The sequence below is a fragment of the Beta vulgaris genome, chromosome 1 (genome assembly GCF_026745355.1).
Source record: "Beta vulgaris subsp. vulgaris cultivar EL10 chromosome 1, EL10.2, whole genome shotgun sequence".
NCBI classification, from domain to species: Eukaryota; Viridiplantae; Streptophyta; class Magnoliopsida; order Caryophyllales; family Amaranthaceae; genus Beta; species Beta vulgaris.
Window position 1 is genome coordinate 14,653,890 of NC_079202.1, and position 10,374 is coordinate 14,664,263.

The 10,374-nt window shown below is 39.8% G+C and overlaps 1 protein-coding gene across 1 annotated transcript; it reads right to left on the bottom strand.

The window, feature by feature from the left end:
• Positions 1 to 658: 658 nt before the first annotated feature.
• Positions 659 to 4,457, bottom strand: LOC104884775 (uncharacterized). Its single transcript, XM_010669469.1, has 5 exons — positions 4,313 to 4,457; positions 3,075 to 4,124; positions 2,227 to 2,963; positions 1,704 to 1,755; positions 659 to 1,608 (listed from the first exon to the last, which is right to left on the bottom strand). The coding sequence occupies exons 1-5, from the start codon at positions 4,455 to 4,457 to the stop codon at positions 659 to 661; spliced, it is 2,934 nt and encodes a 977-aa protein (XP_010667771.1).
• Positions 4,458 to 10,374: the final 5,917 nt, after the last annotated feature.

Genomic DNA, 10,374 nt, shown 5'->3' on the forward strand with positions numbered 1-10,374 from the left:
AACGTTGATCCCAATTTATAGGTCTCTGTCAATTGCTGAAAGTGTTTGAAGATGGTAAATGTTTAGAAATTTTACCTTCTAAACCGATTATAAGTAATACAAGACCTATGAAAATCACATGATAGTAAACTTGGGATCTACAAGGAATAATCAATAGTTGGGACTTATAAAAGAAAATGGGTAATAGTTGGGCAGTTTCTTGAGAATTTTTCCTTATATCTATATTTAGGATTAAACTACTAGCCGACTTTAGACTTAATTTTAATCAACGGGTCCTTGTGAATAGGATATCCTTTTTTTTTTTTACAGCAAGTACAGACAGAGAATAAATACAACTCAGAGAATAATCCCTTGTCTAGCTTTGATTGCTAGATCGTGGCTTTCTCTGACCCTATTTCTATCTACCTTAATTATTTCGCAAAAATTAAACAGCTTACAGACTCTATAAATATCCTGGCATATCCTCGCAATCTGGCTCTGCGGCGATGACTTTTGTAATTCTTGGACCAGTTGTGTAGAATCTGTAAGTATTTTCACTCTTGCAATTCTCTTTGCATGCGCTTCTTCCAGTCCTCTTAATACGGCTAGCCCTTCCACTTGCAGCGCCGAGTTTGCTTTCACAATTGCATTACCCATAATGCTCGTCTCAGGGCTTTCTTTAGCCACCCATCCTATATATACCAGCTCTAGCACCACTCGCCCCCTTGACTTTCTTCCATGCCCCATCCACTATAATTTCGCATGCTCCCCCTATACCATATCCATGAGTGAATCTTAAATCCTTTAGACCTGCCTCCTGTATTGGCAACAGGTTTCCTTCCCCTTTCATACTCGCCCATCTCATTTTCTCTTGTGCCACCAGATTTTCTGTCTGACGCAGAATTTCTAAAGGATTTGGGTTATTCCTGCGAAAAACTACCTCGTTCCTATGGAGCCATATGCCCCACAATAACGCACATAGCCATATCCCCCTTTCACTCTGTCGCCCGTCCTCGGTCCAGAATTTGTTCACAAAATTGACAATCCACTCTCTTATTGGGATAAATCTTGCACCTTGAGTCTGGATTCCTAGCCACGAGGCTGCCCACACTCTTGATATTAGAGGGCAGTCCCTGAATAAGTGCTCTTCATTCTCTTTTTCCTGCCGACAAAGAACACATACTCCCTGCACCTCCATTCCTCTCTTTTCCATATTAGAGCCTACCGCTAAGCAATTCTCCATTATCCTCCATAAGAACACTTTCCATTTGGGTCTTACTGGAAGGGCCCAAATTCTGTTCCAACTTTTCCGTTGCTTAACGAGTCTCTCATGATCACTTGACTTCTCCATCAAAAAAGCATACAACCTCTTTGTGTTGAACGAGCTCTTGTCCTTCCATCTCCAGACATATTCATCCCCTCGATTCTCAAATCTAGGAATATACGTTCCCAAAACTCTATTTGCGGATTCCTTTTTGAAAATCGACCATACTAAAGAGCTATTCCACCCATTCTTTTCATTGTTCATTAAGTCCTCCACTTTCCTCAAATTCATTGCCACAAGATCTATCCCATTTCTCAATTGTAGTGGCTCCCCCTGTACCCATTTATCCTCCATAATTCGTGTCCCTGCGCCATTACCAATATTTACTCCAAACCCCATGACGCATTCGGGATTCTTCTTCCCCTTATTCCGATGGACACTGGTGAATCTTTATATTTACCGTTTATAACTTTAGAAATCCAGAGGTTCTTGTTTTCATGGATTCTCACTGCCTGCTTAGTAAGTAAAGCCATGTTATAAGCCCTCACATTTCGGATTCCCAGACCCCCCATCCCATTAGGCAGCTCAACCATTCCTCTTCTTCTCCAATGAATGGGCTATTTTTCACCATTATTTCTCCATAGGAAGTTAGCAAAAATTTTATTTATGTTATCTGCTATCTTCTTCGGAAGAAGAAAAATAGACATAATATGCTGGCAGATGGAAGCCAAGATCGAATTTATTAAAAGAATCTTTCCCGCATGAGAAAGCGCCAGACTTTTCCAGTCTCCTACTCTCTTTTGAATTTTTTCCACTAGAGGCCGGAACTTATTAGTACTTCTTCCATCTATCTCCGCATTAATCCCCAGGTATTTCCCAAACTCATCCGCTGAAGACATACCTATAATACTCCTCATATATCTTTTAAATCTGTAGGGGGTATTAGGGCTGAACGTAATACTGGACTTTGAGAAATTTATTACCTCACCTGAGAACTTACTAAAATCTTTGATCACTTCCTTGATTGCCGTGCATGATTGAGGGGTCGCCTTAAAAAGCAGCAGGGAGTCATCCGCGAAAAATAGATGGGAAATAGGCTGGCTTCTTCTCGACAATTGAATTCCAACGATTTGCCTTCTTTCTTGAGCCTGCATAATCATCCTCGAGAATACCTCCATGACCATGATGAAAAGATAAGGCGAGAGAGGGTCCCCCTGTCGCAGTCCACACTTTGGTTTAAATCTTCTTGTAACTTCACCATTAATAAGAACCGAGTACGAAACCGTGGAGACACATTGCATGATCCAATGAATACTCCTCCTAGGGAAATTCATTTGAGCAAGCATCCATTCTAAGAACCTCCAGTTTACTTTATCATAAGCTTTAAACATATCAATCTTCAAAGCAGCTAGAAATTCATTCCCTCTTTTCTTCCTTTTTATCAAGGTAACCAGCTCATGCGCAATTAAACAGTTATCTGATAGCCTTCTTCCTGGCACAAACGCATTCTGAAAAGGGGAGATTAGTCCATCCAGTATAGGCTTCAATCTATTAACCAGTACCTTCGAAATTATCTTGTAAACTACATTATATAGGCTAATTGGCCTATACTGGCAAGCCTCTTCAGGATTCTCCACTTTCGGGATCAAACAAATTACAGTGGCATTCCATTCTTTAAGCAAAAAACCCTTAGTAAAGAAGTATTGCACTGCCTCTGACACTTCAGAACCAACCACGCTCCAGTACCGCTGATAGACTATCGCTGGGATTCCATCAGGCCCAGGGGCTTTGAGAGGACCCAATTGGAATACCGCCTCCTTGATCTCCTAACTTGATATTCTTCTCTGAAACATATCTGCTTGCTCCTCCGAAATTTTTGGTAGACAACCCTCTAAATACCTCGGAGGCTCCCATTGATTTGCCTCTTCCCCCATTTGCCTCCACTGATATATTCCCCCAAAATAATCTAGGATGATTTCCTGAATCCCTTCCTTAGTTGATTTCCATTCTCCTTTATCATTCTTAAGCATGAGAATCTCATTTTTCCTTTTCCTTGATTTCGCTTTCCTAAAAAACCACTTACTATTTGAATCTTCCAATGTAGTCCACTTCCCTTTTGCTATTTGTTTCCAGTACTCCAGTTGGACTTTATGTTTTTCTTGCACCTCCTTCCTTATACCCTCTTCTTTCATACCAAAATCAGCCGAAGAAAAATCCAACTGCCCCTCTTCACACTGATTTGAAAAATCATCCCATACAATTCCCTTCTTACTTTTATATTCCTTACACCATTTGAAGAGTTGGAACCTAGCTTCCGATAATCGTTTTGAAATTCTAAACATAGGTGATCCCTCCCCTACTTTTTCCCAAACACCTTGGACAATTTCCTTAGGTTCTGCAAAGTCTAAGCACCATGAATCAATCTTTATTAATCTTTTCTTCCTTGATTGGGTTGGATTCGTATTAAGTAAACCAGGTCCATGATCCGACACCATAATAGGAAGGTTGAAAGTAATCGCTTCTAAATGGTCCTGCATCCACCCCTCCGAGCAGTATATCCTGTCTAGTCTTTCATATATCCTTTCATCCCCCGCCCTATTAGTGCACCAGGTGAATCGAGTCCCCACCGACGGGATTTCAAACAGTCCTAAATTCATCCTCCATCTAGAGAACTCCTCCCTTCCCTGAATATTTTTTAAACCTCCCAATTTTTGGTCTATGAATTCCACTTGATTAAAGTCCCCACATACTACAATCCTATCATCTTCCGGGTTTATGTTCAAAGAAATATTATTCCACACCTCCAGTCTATGTTCAATGTAAGGCGATCCGTACACTAAAATAAGTTTCCATTCATAAATTTGCTCTTCTTTTACATCAGCTATTTTACAGATAACAAAATTAGAAGAGCTATTACAAACTACAAGTTTCATACATGGATTCCAAAATAAAAGCTAATCCCCCTGCTAAACCCACCGCATTACATGACAAAAAATTACCAAATCCTAGTACTTTAGCAACCTTCGATATTACATTATCATCCGATTTTGTTTCCATCAAAAACAGCACCTCCGGGGAAAATTTGTGGACCAACCAAATCAGATATGGAATTGTCGGGGAGTCCGCAGAGTTTAGACCCCGACAATTCCAGAACATCACCTTCATAGCTCCTCTTGAGGCCCCTTGAGCCCGGCCTCAAGGCTTTCATCTTCATCTTCGCCTTCACCTTCACATACCGCTATGATCTTCTCTTCCAATTCCTGCTTCCTTGCATCCGCCTACTCCTAATACTTGTTATCCATCTCTTGCATAATGTTTCTTATTTCCGGGATAAACTTGTCATACTTGCATTATTTAGGTGCTTCCAATGCTTGGACAACTACATATTTCCTCCTAGGTGCCCTCGGAATACCCATCATCCTGGGCTTCTTAAAAACCATTTCATTCTCAGGATCATCCAAGTCCAAAAACCTTCTAGGAATACGCTTCTTTGATTTGTTTAAAAGAGGGTCTTCATCCACCACTTTTTTTCCATCCCCACGGCTAAGTTCCTTCTGACTACCCTCTTGCACACCATCTGAGCCTCCCTTCAGTAAATCTACCCTTTCCTTCTCCAGTGATTTTTCCTTCTCTACCCCCTCATCCTTTCCAGCCCCACCAATTCCAACTCCTGATTCCTGCCCTTTATACTCACCAATTTTTTCACCCATATTCGAGATATTAACTGGATGGCCAAAATCCGAATACGGGAAAATCGGGAGGTTTGAGAACTGGTTCGTGGGAAGGTTAGGAGTAAGTGAGTGATATGAACTAGATGACCCAGTTTGGAGAGAATAATTATACCCTGGTAGGTTTAAAGGGCCTTGTGGGGAATCTCTCCTCAGATTAACTCCCTCACCCCAGTAAGACTCCCAAAAAGCAGGCCAGTCTATAATTTCATTTATAGGGTCCGAATCCCACGAGTAGGCCCATACACTCCCCTGCCCTTCAGAATTAAAAAAAGAAGAAGATGGGGCTTGTCGATATTGCTGAAATTGATTTCCCAATGAATTTTCAAGGCCAAACGGAACAATTTCATGGCCCCCCATATGAGTTTGGGCCCATTGGTTGATAAAACCATCTTGTTCCATTTGACCCGAATGAATATGGACAACATTTTCTTCATTAAGAGAGGGTTGAAAAGGTAAATCCCCTGCTTCATTGTTTGTATTTGGTTGAAAAGGTGCTGAGGTGTTCATTTGGTTGTTGGGATAATACCCACGTGGAAGAGGAACTTGAGATTCAACAGGATTAGGATATTCAATGCAAGAGGACACTGGAGTATTTAAAACACCTGGTCTCTCCTTTTTATTCTCCCCCTCCTTATTTATAGGATTAGAATAACTTACCTCAATTGGAGTTGTCCGATGCTCCACATTACACCCATTGATCTTCCTTGTTGATTGATCCTTGTCGCTCCACGTGTCACGAACATTACCCTGACCATCCACTTGGCATCTTTCCTCTCTAACTCCATTCTCACATTCACTGGCACTTTTCCCAAAAAGCGACCCTCCAACTATGCTCAGACTTTTCAATTCCTTCCTTACTAATATTTTTCCCCGAGATTTCCCACCTCTCCTCTTACCTATTAATCCAAGAAACTTACTTTTATTATTACCAACACGCCTCCCTAGGTTAGGGGTTATTCTTACTTCAACTCTCTTCTCCTCCGGGCAATTATTGTCCATTTGTTTAATCTTTTTACTGCATTCTCCTCTTTCAAAACATCTATCTCCCTCTCTCCCAGAAAAGCTCTTTTTAAAGGTAAAAAATTTCCCTCCATATGCCTCGCCATCCTTCTCTCTCCTCCATTATGACTTTCATTGTCAGAAATTGGCGGCTCACCCATAGACTCATCCCCTCCCCCATCATTTCCATCTCTCCCATGACCATGAGCCATGTCATCACCTCCAGCACTATCATCGTCTCCATCATCGTCATTAGAACCGCCATTAGAACTGCTACTGCTTGATGAAATAAGCTCTGGAGACAATCTTCTTCGATCTAATCTAACTCGCGTGGTGGTGAACGATGGAATAAAAGGCAACCATAAGTTTTTGATGTATACAATGGTGCTCTTCCTGGTCCTAACATTAAACGCGACTCTGCATTACATGCACTCCCTATTGCCCTGTCCACCTCCTCTCGAGCCCTGCTCCAAGGTTTAATGCACCATCGTTGTTTATGTCCTATACGGCCACATCTCTTACAGAAATTAAACACTCCCTCGTAGCGAAAATCCACCCATACAGACCTGCCAGCTTGAACCTCAATAAAAGCTCCTGGGATCAACGAGGCTTTAAGCTTAATCCACACCAGAGCTCTATAATATCTTTTAGGACCTGGGGTGCATGAAGCATCATCAAACCTCATTACTTTTCCTACCTTCTTTAACATCTGCTCCGCAAACCTCGTTGAGCAGAACGCCACCGGAATTCACTCAACCTTAACCCAAATATTCGTTTCCGAAAAATTGAAGGATCTGAATGATGCTGCTATCAGCCAAGGCCTTAACACTAGTAATGCTCCATTAAAGTTAAGATTGCCATACAACCCCAGAATATCATGTTTATCGTCATAATTCTGACAAAAAAACAGAAAGAATTTTCCTTCTTTCTTAACTACTATCCTCTCCTTTGTTACCCCATGAATCTACCCATGACTGAATTTCATCCACCTCGAATTCTTTGCTATCAATGAACTTTCCAACTACCAAGAACTTGTATTGCTCCTTTGCTTCTTCTAGTGATTCAATTGGCGCTTTAACACAGGGACCTCGTTTCCTATGAAACCCACTGCCTGGGATTCCTTCATTACATTCTCCCAACTCCATGGATGAAATACTTAAGATAAATTTTATATTTTTTTTTTCCAAGAGGACACTTACCGTACAGGAGAAACTACTAGCACACAATACTTCACCTTCCACTTGTAATTTCCTTAATCACTACAAACACTTAAGATAATTTTTTACAGATCAGAAACTTACTCTTAAACTAGCGGATTATAATGTCACTATTCAGAGAAAGTTTAGCGAACTATTTTTTGCATGATTTTTTAGAGAGAGAAAGGCTACTTACTACTAAGTCTTGTACACTTGCAAGAATATGGTTTTATAACTTATTTAAAATCACTTTTACTGTGTCGACATAACAAACATCTTGTTAGTGAACCACATTAAATATTTGTGTAATTCTTCTCTTATCTTTGTTTCATTACTTGCTTGTGTCATAAGAGAAACAAATCGTCCATTTGTTTATACAAGTCTTGATGCTGCACGAGTTTTGGCAATATCCACAATGAAGAAGAGGGATCGACTTCTGCGAATGTGAGGCCCTCAACCTACAAAAGTGATCATCGATGCGTACATCAAGTGGGTGAGACGCAGATGGTAAACTGACTGATCAATGTGTGTGGGAATAAGATTTTCTTGAAGCTGCAACTTATTTTGATGCAAGGCCGGTTAATTGCTTGTCCAAACAGTGCCTTGGAGCAGGGCCTCATAATTTAGTAGGGCCCATTTCATTTAGTAGGCCCCATTTCATTCATGTCATGGTTAAGCAAATATTGATCCCTCATCCTTAATTAATTTTCCCACTGCCCACCTACTTACTGATTTATTTTCCCCATATAAGCTCCTTTAAACAATATAATTGATTAGCTAACTTATTTTCGACTATAGTGATATGTTGAGTTATTATTGATTTGTAAGCCAGTGTTGTTTTTTTTAGATAAACCTTTTATAATTTTCAGTCACTTCTTATGTCTTAATACATACAAATTAAAATATAAAAATGACACCACTAAGGAGGAGTTATAGAGACTTAAACATACATTGCCCATGCGATTAATATTATAGTTAATGCTTTTTTTGTGTAAGAATTTACCCAAGATATAAATGTTACATATATTGTAAAACACTTCAAAATGAATATGTTGTGTTGCAAATATTTGGAATAGGAGGAAAATATCACATTTTGCAAGAATTAACCTTTTAAATCTCTTCTGCCAATTTAAGACTTTAAAAACAAATTTGTCAAAAACAATCTTGGAACACCGTCAAGCATTAACTAAACCTTTTTTCAGAACAATAACTACATAAAAATTTGATAATTTAGGGAGTGGAAAATGGAGTCTAGAGTGAGAGAGGGTGAAAGGAGTTTTAGAGAGAGAAACCTCAATCATTGTATTATGGCAAAAAGAAGAAGATCAAAGGTCAACTACACCTCTGCAATGAGAACTTGCTTAGCTTTGTTAATTTTCTGCGTCTTGACATTGAACAAAATGATATAGCTCGCTTACTTGCTTGTCATGGTGAAATAGCAAATATCATTATTCCCAACAAGATTCGCCCAAACAGACGATACATGTATGCTTTTATCAAATTTTATGCTAAATCATCCTTATCTCGAGCAGTCGATGGTGAAAATGGCAGAAAAATGGGAAATTTTAGAATTCGTGTTCATCCTGCAAAACATGATAAGAACTCCCCCTCACCTGAACCGCACCACAAAAAACCATGACCAAGTCAAAATCATCCAACCCAGAAATCTAATACGAAACCTCCTTTGAATCATGTAAGGGATCAAAGATCTTACAAAGATGTGTTCCTCAACAAAAACTTATCTCAAATGAATCCAAATACCCACCCTTCCTCTTCTCGTAATAACCAACCATATCAGTCTAACCCTTTCTCTCCTCCAAACCCCAACCCTCACTCAAAGAACCACAAAATCCCACCTTTGGAACCTGAACTGCAACCGGACTGTTTCAAATTTGAGCCAAATATGCTGAAAAAAGTAAGCTCTCGAATTCTGGGTGATGTTTGTACTATGGAAAATGAGGAATTTTTAACCATCAAAGGCTCAAAAAATTCTAATGTGGAAGAAGTATTCAGTAGGAGTGTAATTGCTACTACCCAATCCTTATTATTATCTAATTGCATACTTGACCATATCCTCATGGAAGGAGTTACGTGCCTAAGCATTAAACCATTGTGAGGCATAATTCATTTAGTAACTTTTGAAACCATTGAATACAAAAAAGCCATGACTGAATGTGAATGGCTTAACAGATGGTTTATGGACGTTCGAAATGTTAATAGCATGAGTTCAGCAAAATGGCGTGAAACTCAACTAAGGATCTATGGTATGCCTTTGCATGGGTGGGGATCTGAAATTTTTTACAAGGTTGGCTGCATCCTTGGTCGGGTGACATCTGTTGATTATTCATCTTTTGAGTATGACCAAAGTCACAGTTACTACTTACTATCTCTTCTCAATTAATTGCAAGATGGAAATTGATGTTGATGATAAATTACACAAGATCTATGTCTCAGAGGATTTGTCTCATTCCAAGAACTTTTTTCCGACCTGCCAATGTCCCATCGTCCCCTCTGTACCATTCTGACAACAAAGATGACGCGTGTGAAACACACACACCCTCCCTTGTCAGGGAAGTAACCCCTCCCATCCCTCAAAACTTCCAAGAAGACTCAATTAATAATTACCTTGAGCAGCCCATCTCCAAAAACCTCACAATAAATTTCCCTTATTTTGTCCCACGCAATATTTGGGAATTCTAAATCTCCCGTTTCTAAACTGCGTGCCACATCAGGAAAAAAAACTTTTCGCCTCCTCCTATCATATCCAACCCTTTTTCTGAGCGTAGCAGAATTTCTCAAACCAATAAAAAAGCTCGATCTCCATTGGGCCACTCCTCGCCTAGTGGTCAACCCTATCTGTTATCAATATCTCTAGCCAAAAATAAAAAGCATCATCTCAAATTTCAGTCTCAAACAAATTTGGGCCGCTTATTTGGCCTAAAAACACCTCTACATCCACTTGTTTCTCATCATGCCCTCTTTTCCCATCTGGATTTGAGGAGGAAATTCCCTTCAATATCAAGATTTCATATGTAGCCAAGAGGGCCAAAAAAGAGAAATGTAAGGCCCATGTTCGCCAAAAAAATCTAGAAAATCTCTCATCAAAAACTTTTCACCCCATTCAGTCCCCACCATCTCCTTCCATAACCCTAACTACATCGGACATTCTAACCTTGCTAGCCAATTGGGTCTCCGGTTTAATGGG

Bases quoted from the DNA above. Each gene is read 5' to 3' on its own strand.
- LOC104884775 (XM_010669469.1), bottom strand. From the start codon at position 4,457: ATGAAGATGAAAGCCTTGAGGCCGGGCTCAAGGGGCCTCAAGAGGAGC. The intron at 4,125-4,312 runs GTGCTGTTTTTG...TCTGTAAAATAG, and splicing joins TCCACAAATTTTCCCCGGAG to CTGATGTAAAAGAAGAGCAA. The intron at 2,964-3,074 runs GTTAGGAGATCA...TTGGTTCTGAAG, and splicing joins GTTTCAGAGAAGAATATCAA to TGTCAGAGGCAGTGCAATAC.